The 14449-nt window shown below is 37.0% G+C and overlaps 1 protein-coding gene and 1 pseudogene across 1 annotated transcript; both read right to left on the bottom strand.

The window, feature by feature from the left end:
- Nucleotides 1–2556: 2556 nt before the first annotated feature.
- LOC150058063 (olfactory receptor 6K3-like) lies at nucleotides 2557–3504 on the bottom strand. Its single transcript, XM_090339835.1, has one exon. It carries the CDS (start codon nucleotides 3502–3504, stop codon nucleotides 2557–2559), a length of 948 nt encoding a protein of 315 aa, XP_090195961.1.
- An 8287-nt stretch (nucleotides 3505–11791) lies between these two features.
- On the bottom strand, nucleotides 11792–12822 carry LOC150058062 (olfactory receptor 6K3-like; annotated as a pseudogene).
- Nucleotides 12823–14449: the final 1627 nt, after the last annotated feature.

Here is a 14449-nt window from a genome sequence, read left to right as displayed (position 1 = left end):
GGATTAAACTAGATTGTAAAATCACATTCTGTAATCTATTCCATTATTTTCATCATGTTAATTTTGCAATCTATGAACATATAAGGTCTTTCTCCTAGTTTTTATTCAATCTATTTCTTCAGTGTTTTATAGATTACATTGTAGAAATCTTTCATCTTTATGGTTAAGTTTATTCCTTTGTGGATTTCCTTGGACTATTGTGAATGGAAATGTTTAGTTCTTAGCAGCGTCATTATTGGTATATAGATAAGCTACTGACCTTTCTACATTGATTTTTGCATCCCATTACATTGCTAAAAATGTCTATCAAATCTCAGCATTTTCTGGTGGAGATGTTAGGTTCTTTAAGATACAGGATTATATCACCTTCAAATATTGGTAATTTGACTTCTTTCCTTTCTGTATATCTTTTATTTCTTTCTCTTATCTTATTGCTCTGGTTAAGAATTTTAACACTATATTGAATAAGCATGGAGAATAAAAAGAGGAATAATGAGAGAATGGAGTCATAATAATCAACAAATATGGAAATGGAACTAGGAAAACTGAGGGAATGGATGGGGTTGTGAGAGATAGGGGAGAATGAGGAAATGGATGGCACTGATCAAGACACATTGGATTCACAAGCTAACATTTGAATTGAGACTCCATTGTACAACTACTTACAGATATTAAAATTATAATAAGATTAAAGAATGGAGAGTGTGCATATGTCTACCTCATTCCTGATTAGGAAATTTATGTTTTCATTTTTTTCTATCCTGTGCTATAGCTCTATCAAACATACCTATTGTTATCTTGAAAAAGGATCCATCTATCTCAAGTATATTCTGGATTTCTATCATGATATGAGGGAGTTTTTTCAAGCTTTTTCTGTATACCTTGAGATGAATTCTATTTATGTGCTGTGTTCTTGTAAGGCCAGTTGTACCGGTACCAGCATTAGCTGGGAAATTCATTATGCACTTTGGATACATTCTCTATATCCTGAGATCATGACTTTTCCAAACTTTGGCCATTTCCCCTACAGCCCAGTTAATTTTTAGGTTCTCCTCTTCTATTTCCTCTTGCAATATCTGTAGATAACTACTTCCCTCATTGAATCTCATCAGCATTCATACTTAAGAAATGTATCAGCTTTGGGGATCAACTGAGGCAACTCTTTTTTCTTCCCCAAGATGAATAATATTTTGCCTTCTGTCTTACTTGATTTCTGTTTTGTTTGTTTGCTCTTCTATTGCTGCTAATTTTTAAATGTGTATCTGTGGTGTCTGGTGCATTTGAGAGAAGGTAGATGTAAATGGTGCTTAGATATTATAGTCAAACAGAAATTTTATTACATTATTTCCTGTTCTCAAAAAGAAGTGATACATGATCCTGAGATTTTAAAAACACCACCCTGGAAGTCTTTAGGCGATCTTATGCATATTTTATTCTTTTATAGTTATATTCTTAGCAATTTTCACTATTTAAGGCCTCTTTCAGTTTATATGGTCTTGAATTTATGGAAGAAAATTTAGATAGGTTTCCACTCCTTTGTTATACATACAGGTGTCTACATTTGAAGTTTAGGTGTAAATTTTTGTGCCAATGTACAGAATACTTCTTAAAATTCATAACACTGAAAGCAAGAGTGGTGTGGCAAGGCATCTATCTATCTATCTATCTATCTATCTATCTATCCATCTCTTCTGAATGTATTTGAAACTACTTTCTCCCAAATAGTCTAATTCAATTAGGTTTGATGAATTTAGATAAAATAAGTCAAAATGAAATGAAGAATGCATTCTATTTGGTCTCAGAGAATAGTAGAAATCCCATTATACAACATAATCACATGTACATATTCTTAATTGTGTAAGTTTGTTTTTAATAAATTACTGTTAGAACGTTATTTAAATAATCAACAGCAATTGTGAAGATCATTGTTAAACAATACTGGCTATTAAACTTGTTTTGTATTATTCACAGAACTTATGATTTAAACAACGTTTTCACAGAAGTTATTTGAATAACTTCTTTATTTGCTAGGCCCAGAATAACCTGTATAATATTTATATTAACATACGAGTAGCATGTTAACCTTATTTTAAATTGTATGACTTTTTAGACTATAGAGAAATACAGAAAATTTGATTAATAACACATACAAGGTCACAGAGTTATTATATGGGATCACTGTAATATATATTGAATCTTTTCTACATATATACATTGTAATATTTGGAACTACTAGATTTCATAATCTGTACTTGCTACTAATGCTTATGTAACACCTAAGACATACTTTTCTGTAAAGCTAACAAAATAAAATTTCACAGAAATGCGTTTTATGGATGTAACCATCCTATTTCCTTTCTACATTTTGTACATATATATGAGATTAGACAGGTAGTCCATGTTATCGTAACACATATAAACAAAATAAACACATGCATGAAAATAAGAACTTGAATAAAGTGTCAAAATATCAATGCAAGAATGAATGAGCTATTTGAAAATATGATTTTGAATGCCAGAGGAGCATCCATAGTGAGAGGTATTCCTGAGCTGGCATTAGCTTGATGATGTAGTAAGTATTTTTTGAGAGAAGAAAAGTTTCTTAATTGCAATTTTCATGTCCTTATTTCTCAAACTGTAGATGATGGGGTTGAAGAAGGGAGCAAGAACAGCAAACATTAGTGCAATTGCTGTGTCCAAAATTGGTGGGAAAGTGGCTGAGAAACGCAGGTACATGAGACTCACACTGCCATAGAACATCAGAAAGACGCCAAGATGGGCTGCACAGGTGGAAAAAGCCTTCTGACGGCCCTCCACAGAGGGAATCCTCAAGATCACAGCAATGATTCTGACGTAAGAGATGGAAATTATCAAGACAGAGAAGATGATGGCCACAGCATGGATCACATCTTCCACCAGAATCATAGATGTGTCTGTGCAGGCCAAGCGCAGCACAGGTTCAAAGTCACAGAAGATCTGCTGGATTTGGTTGGGGCCACAGAAGGGCAATGTAGAAATCCATGCAATCTCTGGGAGCAACACAAGAAAGCCAAAAATGCAGGAACCCGCAGAGAGCTGAGCACACAAACGTGGTGTCATGATGGTTGGGTACCGGAGAGGGTTACAGATAGCTACATACCTGTCAATAGCCATGGTTGTCAGCAGAATCCCCTCTGAATTTCCTAGAGAGTGGAAGAAATACATCTGTAAGAGGCAGCCAGTCACGGAGATGGTCCTGTGCTGACTGATGAGGTTGGAGAGCATCTTGGGAATTGTGGCAGTGGTGTACCAGATCTCCAGAAATGAGAAAATGCTGATGAAATTATACATAGGATTGTGGAGACGAGTATCCATCCTGACGGCAGAAAACACAATAAGATTCCCAACAACAATGAACATGTAAATGAAGAACAAAGGAATGAAGAAGAGGCTACTATCTTCAAGTCGAGGGAATCCGGAGAAGAGAAACTCTGTCACTGCTCTAGTGTGGTTATTTTTCACCATTGTCTCAGCAGTATTGATCATTATGGATGGAAAGACAGTGCACTTCTTAGCTGGAAGATAAAGAAGTTAGATGTATTGGCTTGTATGAGAATCAGATGAGAAACAGTCTTGACATAGCATTCATCCCAAACTAGATAGAGACCCATCAAAGAAAGAGAACTATATACTTATCATCTCTTTGATGAACATCGATAATTTTGACATCAGTAACTTTTCTCAATAACATCCCTCAATATAATGAAGGCTGTATTATATGACAAATAGACAGCCAGCATTATACTTAATGGTGAAAGGTTAAAACATTCCTCTAAAATCAGGAACAAGACAAGAATGTTCACTCTTTCCTCTTTCATATAGTATTGGAATTCTTAGCAAGAGCAGTAAGACAAGAGGAAAACAGAAAGGGGATCCAAATAGGGAAAAAAGAAGTAAAACTATCCCTCTTTGAGGATGATGTGGTCTTGTGTTTAAAGAAACCTATAGATTCCTCCCCCAGGTTATTTGAGCTGACCCTAAACTTTGACCATGTAGCAGAGTATAAAATCTACCAACAAAAATCAGAAGCTTTTTTTTTTGCCAGTCCTGGACCTTGAACTCAGGGCCTGGGCACTGTCCTTGGGCTTTCTCAAGGCTAGAGCTTTACCATTTGAGCCACAGCACCATCTCTGGCTTTTTTCTATGTATGTGGTGCCGAGGAATCGAACCCAGGTCCTTGTGCATGCTATGCAATTTCTCTACCACTAGGCTAAACTCCCGGCCCCAGAAGCTTTTTTTGTATGCTAAGGATGAGAAGATCAAGACTGAACTTAGGAGAGCATTTGTAAGAGCCTCAAACATATATCTAGAAATTAACTTAACCAAAGATGTGAAGGACCTCTATTGTAAAATCTAAAAATCTGAAGAAAAGAAAAGAAGTTGAAGCAGATTTAAGGAAATGGATAAACTTTCCATTCTCCTGCATTGGGAGAAATAACATTGTGAAAATGTAATATTGCCCAAAGCTATCTACAAATTCAATGCAATGCCCATCAAAATCCCAATGACATTCTTCAAAGAGATAAAGCAATGTGAAAATTCATTTGGCATACAAAATCTGAATACCAAAAACAATCCTTACCAAAAAGAACAGTGCTGGAAAATTATCAATATCAGACTTCAAACTCTATTACAAAGCTACAGCAATAAAAATAACTTGTTATTGGCACAAGAATGTGCCTGAGGTCCAGTGAAATGGAATAGAAGACCCAGAAATGAACCTACAGACCTTGTTAAGGGAGCCAAAAGCACAGAATAGAAGAAAGACAGCCTCTTCAACAAATGGTGCTGGAGGAATTAGCTATGCACATGCAGAAAATTGAAGCTAGATCTCTATATGTCACCTTGCACCAGAATCAATTCTAAATGGATCAAAGATCTGAATGTAAGGCCAGATACCATAAAAATATTGCAAGAAAAGGGCAGGGGAAACTCTAGTGCTCCTAAGCACAAGTCAAAACTTCCTAAGATGCAGAACCACAATAAATCAAGGAAAGACTGGACAAATGCAATTGCATTAAACTGAAGAGTTTCTGCATGACAAAGGACAGAGCTAGCAAGATAAATAGAAAGCCCATAGAATGAGAGATCTTTCCTAGCTGTGCATCAGACAAGGGCCTCCTATCTACATTTATAGCTCAAAAACTTGAGCTCCCCAAAAATAAACATCAAAGAAACAGTTATCCCAATTAGATTGGCTAAAGCCTTATAAAGACTTCTCTGAAGAAGAAATAAGAATGGCCCATAAACACACGAAGAAATGTTCAACATCTCTGGCCATAGAAGAAATGCAAATCAAAACAATATTGAGATTCCACCTCATCCTAGTTAGAATGGACATTGCCAAGAAAATTAGCATAATAAATGCTGGTAGGGATGTGGCCAAAAGGGAATGCTACTAGCAATAACAAATTCTGGTGAGAATGCAAACTTTTTCAATCACTGTGGAAAGCAGTATGGCAGTTCCGCAAAAGACTGAGCATAAAGCTTCTCTATGACCCAGCAATCCCACTCCGGGTATTTCGCAAATGACCACAATTCAGGCCGCACTAAAGCCACCATGAGCAACCATGCTTTTTGCAGCATTGTTTACCAAAGCCAAATTATGGAATCAACCCAGATGCCTCTCAGCAAACAAACGGATCAAGAAAGTGCAGTATATACACAGTTATTCATCTGTGGAGGAATGTTATTGTTGTTATTGTACCATTTATAAGGGAATATACTGGGATGTGATTAATTATACAGTCTCTAGTCATTCACACAGTAAGACAAAGAAGGATATTCTTAGGAGATAATCATTAAGACTCAATAACTATCTGTATTTGATTATATAAAATACTAGATCAAAATGAACTTCAAGAAATGGAACATGAAGTTTTTTGGTTTGTTGCTGTTTTAGTTTTTGTTTCTTTTTTTATTATTTGTTAATTTATTTGTCTTTGGGAGGGAAAGGAGGGACACAAAAGGATGGGACAAAGAATGAATCACAGCACAGATACTCACTAGACACCATATTGAAAATGAGCTACACAATTTGTGGGTGGGGACAGAAGGGAAAAAGCTGGGAGAGAGTGACAGAAGGGATGACATTGTTCAAAAACAAATGCACTCATTACCTGCCTTATATAACTGTAATTCCTCTGAACATTATGTTTACAACAATAATACTATATATGTATGCATAAATTTTAAATGAAAAACTTTAGAACAAATACGTATTTTTCCTTATTCATGGATTAATGAACCCATGTTTGGTGCCTATTTAGTATTTAGCTCTCATGTGAATTTGCTAATTTCAGTAGTGAAGGAAACACTCTACTTTCATGAAGTTTATATAGTAATAAAGGACTCTACTAAATTATTAAGGCTGCACTGGAAACCCCTAGCCGCCTTGAAGAGAGGCTACTTTAGGACTTTTTAAACCTGACTATTTAATCAATACATGCCTGTTTGAGTGCTTTAACATTGTTAACTTCTCTCACAACTCTGACCAGTGAGCTCTAAAGGCCTTTCAGATTGAAGTATTCCCCAACAGAGGGCAGAGACACAGGAAGTCCTAAGAATCCAGGCAGGCATAAAAGGTTCACATGTCACCTAAGGGAAGGAGTTTCTCATTTTTAAAAAAGTTGACCTGAATATGCTATATGACACCTTTTTCTTTAGGATTCATAGCTGAACTCAGTCCTCAGGAATATGTAATCATTTGTTTATAATGGCCTTGGTAAACTGCTGTTCTAAGCCTTTTAACCAATTTTGTCCTAACATCTGAGATTCTGACCTACTGAGTTCTGCCAGGATCTACCCTTTCTATTTGGTTCTTTGTCATGAGTAGGCTGTCCTGTTCCTTACTGCCTAAACTGCCCTCTCTTCCTTTCAACTCTATTCAGTTCCTGAACTGCATATAAGATGTGATTAAGAAGCCAAAAAGACTTCCATCATCCCACTAACACATCAGTATAGAGACAACTGTTAGTCATTCCTAAGAATGAAGGCATTTTGGACTCTAAAGGAGTCAGTTGTCACATTGTGTTGTTTTTATTTTGTCATTTTCCAAAGTGGTTAGGTAAAGTTAACATTTAAAAAAATTTAAGAACCTGTGTTTTAATAACGCCAGTGTTCTACTATGAGAGATTAATATCCTAATTAAAAATTTAACTGTTGGACCTTGGAAAAAGAGATGTGAACTGATCCAGTCCCACTGGGAAAAAAGAATGGCATGTGTAAAATCAGTTTTAAGTGTGGAGGTTATTATTATTATCTTTTTATTTTTTTGGTTATTCGTGGGGGTTGGACTCTGGGTCTGGGCACTGTCCCTGAGCTCTTCAGCTCAAGGCTGCTGCCCTACCCCTTGAGCCACAGTGCCACTTCTGGTTTTCTAATGGTTCATTGGAGCTGAGAGTCTCATGGACATTAGTGCCCAGCCTGTCTTTGAACTGCAATCCTTAGATCTCAGCCTTCTGAGTAGCTAGGATTACAGGTGTGAGCCACTGCACCAGGCCTGAAGGTTCTTTTTGTTTGGGTCCATAGATTAGGATGTGATTTTAACCAATGGATGTATCCCCTGTTTTGTTTTTGTTTTTGCTGGTCCTGGGGCTTGAACTCAGGGCCTGGACACTGTCCCCAAGCTTCTTTGGCTCAAGGCTAGCACTCTACCCCATGAGCCACCATGCTACTTCCAGCTTTTTCTGTAGATGTGATACTGAGTAATCGAACCCAAGGCTTCATGCATGCCAGGCATGCAGTCTACCTCTAAGCCACATTCCCAGCCCTCATCTCCTGGTTATTATATGAATGACCTTACTGATTTGGCTGGGATTTAAAAGCCATTCTGTGAGATGGTGTCCTCTTGGATCATAATTTAATTTGAGCAACTCAGAAGATGTAAGAGCAGAGAAGTAATATTATATCAATAAACAATAATTGACCATCCTATCTGCTATACCATTACAAATGTAATGTTATCATTAAATTCTAAACCTACAAGTGGCTCCCCTCCCTCCCCCAAGGCCAAATTCCATTTGGCCATTTGTGCAATCTTCACTGTGCCCCTAAATAGAAGTTCAAGTGAAGGTAATACCAGTGAATTCTCCTTTGTTAGTTTGTAATACACCTTCTACTTGACATATGGTAAGGCTGCACTTGGCTCTGCATGAAGTCACTTACCTTTAGCAGAGAAGGTGAGATCACTTCACTTTCCTGGGTTTTTCAGTGAAAGTCATTAGGTTCAGTTGCAAACACTTGACATCAGTTGCTACAGGCTTCTTGTGGAAGCTGTTTCTACTAATGTCTTTCTCCCCTGATAGCTGGGGGAAATAGCAACTCTATTTCCCCACGGCTTAATTAATGGAAACCTTTTTTGGACATTTCTCCTTTGTTTACCTTAGTGTTTGTAACTCCCAGAGTTTTAGTGAAGGCTTTGATATTTTAGCTCAGAATCCAGAGGTTATCTGAATAAACATTCCTATTGTATTCAACAGAATGGGAGACTTAACTTTGATTGTATAAATGTTTCAAGGCCTATTGAGTTTCCCTAAAGAAGAGATAAAGGAAAGAATAAAGAATTGTCTTATAAAATGTTTTCCTGTTATAAGTAGAAATGTGAATGTATAAGCATATGCATCTGTATTTTCATCATGATTTGGAATTTAATCTTTGAGTCAAAATCAACAAAGTACTTTAGAAATTCTACTTAATCTATATTACTTTATTTATCTTCTCTAATTGGCATTTTAAATTCCATTAAAAGAGATGTGTAGTCTTGAAATTTCCAATTTTTCTTTATCTCCTATTTAACTTCTCCAGTGAGGCATTTGCCACCATCACTTTTTGGACCAATAGAAAAATCTGACAAAGTTGATTTTCATTGATTTATGTCTGTATCTATATCTATATATTACATGTTTGTTCAGGACACTTGGCTTCTTTGTATCTTATTGTTTGCTCCTCTGAGCCATGTTTTCTGATTCCTCCTATTTTCCCCAAATCCACCATAGGGCACCGCCCTTAAACTCAGACCCTTGGTAGTCTCACAGCTTCAATATACAATATAGGTTCATGATTTGTACATATATCTTTATTCTAGCCTTGACTCCTCATTATTTAACTCAGGATTTTAGACGATGTTAATAGTTTACTTAACTAATCCTTCTTCCTAACAATGTTCTCTCTCTCTGAATGGCAGGTCTATCATTTCACTTGGTCATTCTTACTTCTTCTTTTTCTTTTATACTCTATCAGGAGATTCTGTTGGGCTTTGTTGTCAATTATGGCTAGAACTGTCTCCATTTCTGTTGCCACCATCTAGATCTAAATTGCCTTCATCCCTTACCATATTTTTGCAATAGCTTGCTCCACTAGAACTCTAGCTCCACTAAACTTTCTTTGTTGACTTCTCAACACAGGAGCAAGTATGATTCTGACAAACTTTAAACCAAATTATGTCTCTCTTGGGGTCCAAACTCTCCAAAGGCTCCATTCCCAGAATAGATTAGAAAAGTGTAAATCTTACCAAGGTGGCTCTATGATACATCTTTCCTTTATTCCCTTGAGCTCATGTTCTCATTTTTCTATATTCCTCCTCTATTTCCGGCACAAGAACCTTGATTCCTTCAAAAGGCCACCACAGTGGTTTTTGCTAGCTTTTACAGCTGCTTAAATAATTTTTCATCCAGATGTTTCATATGGCTATCCATTTTTTGCACAAATCAGACTTCTTTCTCTCTCTTTTTCTTTCCCTCCCTCCCTCTCTCCCTCCCTCCCTCCCTCTCTTTCTTTCACTCTCTCTCTCTCTGTTTTTGGTGTTCATCCTGGGGTTTGAACTCAGGCCTGGGCCTGTTTTTGAGCTCTTTTGCTCAATGAAAGAACTTTACTACTTTAGCCACAGCTACACTTCTGGCATTTTTGATGATTAATTGGAGATAAGAACTCCACTTACTCTCCTGCCCAGGTTGGCTTCAAACCTCAATCCTCAGGTCTCAGCCTCCTGAGTAGCTGGGATTGCAGGCACGAGCCATCAGTGCCAGGCTCAAATGTGACTTTTAAAAAATGAGATTCAAGGGCTGGGAGTTTGGCCTAGTCATAGAGTGCTTGCCCAGCAAGCACGAAGACCTGGATACAATTGCTTCGAACCATACACAGAAAAAAAAGGCAGGAGTGGTGCTGTGGCTCAAGTGGTAGAACCCTAGCCTTGAGGAAAAGTGCTCAGGCCCTGACTTCATACCCCAAGACTGGCAAAACAATTCAATTTGACAAATCTATTTTAAATTATGCTTTCCTAATGTTCTACTATATTTCCCTTTCTGCTTTCCACAGAACACATAGTTTCATGTAATCTTTTTTTTGCTTACTTTTATTATGTGTTTAAAATCCCCTTCTCTAAAACATCAGCTACATTTTTCATGCTCAGCTATTTTTCATGCCCAGAATAGAATATCTACCAGGCAATGATGATTTCCCTATCCCAATTAGTGATGACAATGATAACTTTTCTGAGACCCCTCCCCCCAAAAGGATTGAAATAATGATCAACTTGATAGGCCTAATTTTTGACTGAAATTATACATTCACTTCAGCCCCTGCTCTTAGTTCCCTATCTATTTAAGTGTATAGTTCTTATCTATAGTCCCTAATACAACTACAGATGCACTGTAGCACTGTCTCCCTGTGATACAGTACAGAAAATGTAAGACATTTCCTTTCTTTGCCTCTTTATTTGGTATATTGGACCCGACATGTGGAACACTTGGAGTTTGAACCGGGGTCTAAAATCTCTGGTTTCAATTCCAAGTGGATCCCACGATTTAGATGCCTCTGCCTGATGAAGCCTAGATTAGCCTGTGTTCTGTGTTTTCTATCCCTAAAAGCTAGGTGGAATCCTTTGGCAGGGGAGGGATTTACTCAGATCCTGGAAAAAAACTTACTAGTGTAATTTTGTAGGTGGAAGGTAGACATATTCATTCCAGACGATAAATGCATGTGAACATTTTAATGAGTAAAGGTAAATTCCCCATTGGAGAAGAGGGGAAGTGGCACACTCTAAAGAAGAAAAAATAATGAGAATAAAGACAGTGAGGTGTGAAATTACCATGGAATTTTCACATTATATGAAGTGATAGGACATAATGAAACAGAACATTTTAATAGCTCTGACATTACTTTAAAATAAGTAAAGTACAAGAATCTTTGTATAGCTATATATTTATGCTTTGGGATCCAAGTCTGTGTGTTATATCTATTAGATCTTCAAGATCCTAAAAATTTTTGTACTTAAAATTTCATGACAATATGAAAATAAATTCAAAACAGAATTGAAAACAAGCATCAAGTCAGTGTCTGTATGTGCTACATGATCACTGTTACATAACAGAAGACAAACTTTAGGAAAGGGATTGTAAACACCTCTGTATTGAATATTAGGAAATCAGGCTTCAGTCTGTAGCCAAAAATCACCTAATTGCTATATGTGTGTCAGAGAAAAATAACCAACAAAGGGGTATTGTAACTATAATGTTAAATATTACATAAAGAAAATGTTTAAAAGTACAGATGATATTGTGATTATTGGTTAGACCAGGATTCTTGATTGGTAAGGAAAAAGTGGTCCCACATTAGTTAGGATTGCAATGTAGAGAAAATATTTCTTTGTGATCCCATGAATAATGTAATACAGACTTCCTCTATTAGAATAAACATTAGTTCTTAGATTAAAAAGTTAGAAAGAACATCCCACCCACAACCTGAATACAAGCATTCACAATAGTGTTAGAAACTGGTTTGTCAGGACTTGAAGCTTGTGCGGGTATTGGAACAGATTCAAGGGAACTCTCATTGGCTGCCAGAGATAATGAATGTCTTTGGAGGAAAGAACATCTTCCTAATGGCATCTTTCATGTCTTTGTTCCTCAGACTGTAGATTATTGGGTTGAAAAAGGGAGCAAGGACAGCAAACATCAAGGCAATGGCTTTTTCCAGAAGTGGTTGGAAAGTGACAGAGAAGCGTAGGTACATGAGTGACACACTGCCAAAAAATAGCAAGAAAATAGTGATGTGGGCTGCACAAGTGGAGAAGGCCTTCTGGCGGCTTTCACCGGAGGGAATGCTCAGGATCACAGTGATGATTTTTAGATAGGAAAGGGTGATAATAGAGACAGAGGTCAGAATCGAGATGGCGTGGATCACATCTTCAATCAGAATCATGGATGTATCTGTACAGGCCAACTGCAGTACAGGTTTGAAGTCACAGAAGAGTTGGTGGATTTGATTGGGGCCACAGAAGGGAAGAGTAGAAATCCACACAATCTCTGGCAATAACACAAGGAAGCCAAAGATGCAAGAGCTGGTGGACAACTGAATGCACAACTGGGGGGTCATAATAACTGCATAGCGAAGGGGGTTACAGATGGCGACATATCGGTCAATAGCCATTGCAGTGAGGATTAAGCCTTCAGTGACCCCAAGTGAATGGAAAAAATACATCTGCAGTAGGCAGCCAGTAAAAGAGATGGTCTTCTGTTCACTGATCAGGTTGGAGAGCATTTTGGGAATCGTCACTGTGGTATACCAGATCTCCAGAAAGGAGAACATGCTGATGAAATTGTACATGGGGTTGTGAAGACGGGAGTCCAGCTGGACAGCAAAGAAGATCAGGGAATTTCCCACAACGATGAATATGTAAACAAAGAGAAGAGGAATGAAGAGCAAGAGGCTCCTGTTCTCAAACTGAGGGAAATCAGAGAAATAAAAGTCAGTCACCGTTGTCTGGTTCTCTTGATCCATATTTTTAGTAATCTTGCTTGCTAGTGGAGGGCATAAAATACAATCAAAATTCTAAGTGTATTCAACAAATATATAGAAACATTTTTTTCAGCAACCGAACAGTACAAACATTAGATTGATTTTTTAAAAATGAAATGAATTGCTTGGCAAATTATATGTTATTTTTTTCAATTTTGTAAAAGGTTTTCAGGAAAGTATACTTTACATAGTTATATACTATTCTGTTAGATGAGGAAACAGATTGTGACAACTTGTTACACACTCTTCTGAATAGCAGTTTGGTGATTTTTGTTGAGAGTTTTAAAACTGTTTAGAATCTGCCTTTCATTGTGTAGCCTAAGAAAAAAATTATACATAAATTAAAGAACAAAGATATTCATTTGGGATATTTACTGTAATAGTAAATTAGAAACAACATAAGTAGACATACTTATTTTTGAACTATGATATTAGAGACACAAAATGATGACAAAATGAACCTCCTCTATGATTAAGCATAAGGCCATTTTCAAGTAAGCAATTTATAAAATTTAGCACAAGGACCAATTTACCCTATGTCCCCTTATGATTGACAATTCAATAAAAAGAATGAGTTAGATATTAATTTAATTAATTTAATTTAAAACACAACCACTTGGATCCCTGTGACACATGCATGAGCACAAGTTAATCTAATCTGAACTGTAAAATGAGGTTACTTACTAGTTGAAGTAAACCAATTTCAAAATTGAATTCTGGGAGTATTTTGGTGATAACTGAAAGACTTAATCAGCAGTCCACAGCCAGGAGTAGGTATGGCAAGAATTTCAAATACTCTGTCTCTATATTTGAAAGTTCATTAGTTAGCAAAAAACATGTTCTCTCAAGTCTACAGCATTGACATTTCTGAACAGATAATTTTTTTTCCAGTCCTGGGGCTTGAACTCAGGGCCTAAGAACTGTCCTTAGGCTTTCTCAAGGCTAGAGTACTACCACTTGAGCCACAGCACCACTTCCAGCTTTTTCTATGTATGTGGTGCTGGGGAATCGAACCCTGGTCTTTGTGCATGCAAGACAAGCACTCTACCACTAGGCCAAACTCCTGGCCGTGAATAGATAATTCTTTGCTGTTAAGGAGACTGTTCTGTGCAGAGTAGAGTGATGACCGGTATCCTTCATCTCAGATTGCTAGATGTCAACAGCTCAATACCCGCTAGGCCAGCTCAACCAAAATGGTTTTGGAAATCACCAAATGCCCCCATAGAGAAAAATGAGTAGAAAAATCATAGCAGTTGAGAACCACCAGCATATACAAAGTGATTTTTGGTGAAAAAACTATATACGTTAGATACAATTAGAAATACAGCTAACCCCAAGACTATTAAGATACGATGAACCCAACAAGCTTAGAGAGTATGGATGAGAACCACCGACAGGTGACTGGTTCATTACTGTATTCCTCCTGTAATGAGGAATTCATCACCTGATCTCACTAAAAACTTGGCTTTTGTATGTATAATGATGCCTTTGGATTTTGTGTTTGCCAGAAACTTTTATTCATTCTAGTAATTAAAAAGTCTAACAAGTCAGCAGATGGGCTCCCAAAAAGAGGATTAATAGTATTTTTGTGTTTGTTTGCTAATGAATGTTTATA

The sequence above is a fragment of the Megascapheus bottae genome, chromosome 10, assembly GCF_031878675.1.
Source record: "Megascapheus bottae isolate mThoBot1 chromosome 10, mThoBot2.hap1, whole genome shotgun sequence".
Lineage (NCBI taxonomy): Eukaryota > Metazoa > Chordata > Mammalia > Rodentia > Geomyidae > Megascapheus > Megascapheus bottae.
This window is presented reverse-complemented; position numbering and strand designations above follow the sequence as displayed.

Bases quoted from the DNA above. Each gene is read 5' to 3' on its own strand.
- LOC150058063 (XM_090339835.1), bottom strand. From the start codon at position 3,504: ATGGTGAAAAATAACCACACTAGAGCAGTGACAGAGTTTCTCTTCTCC.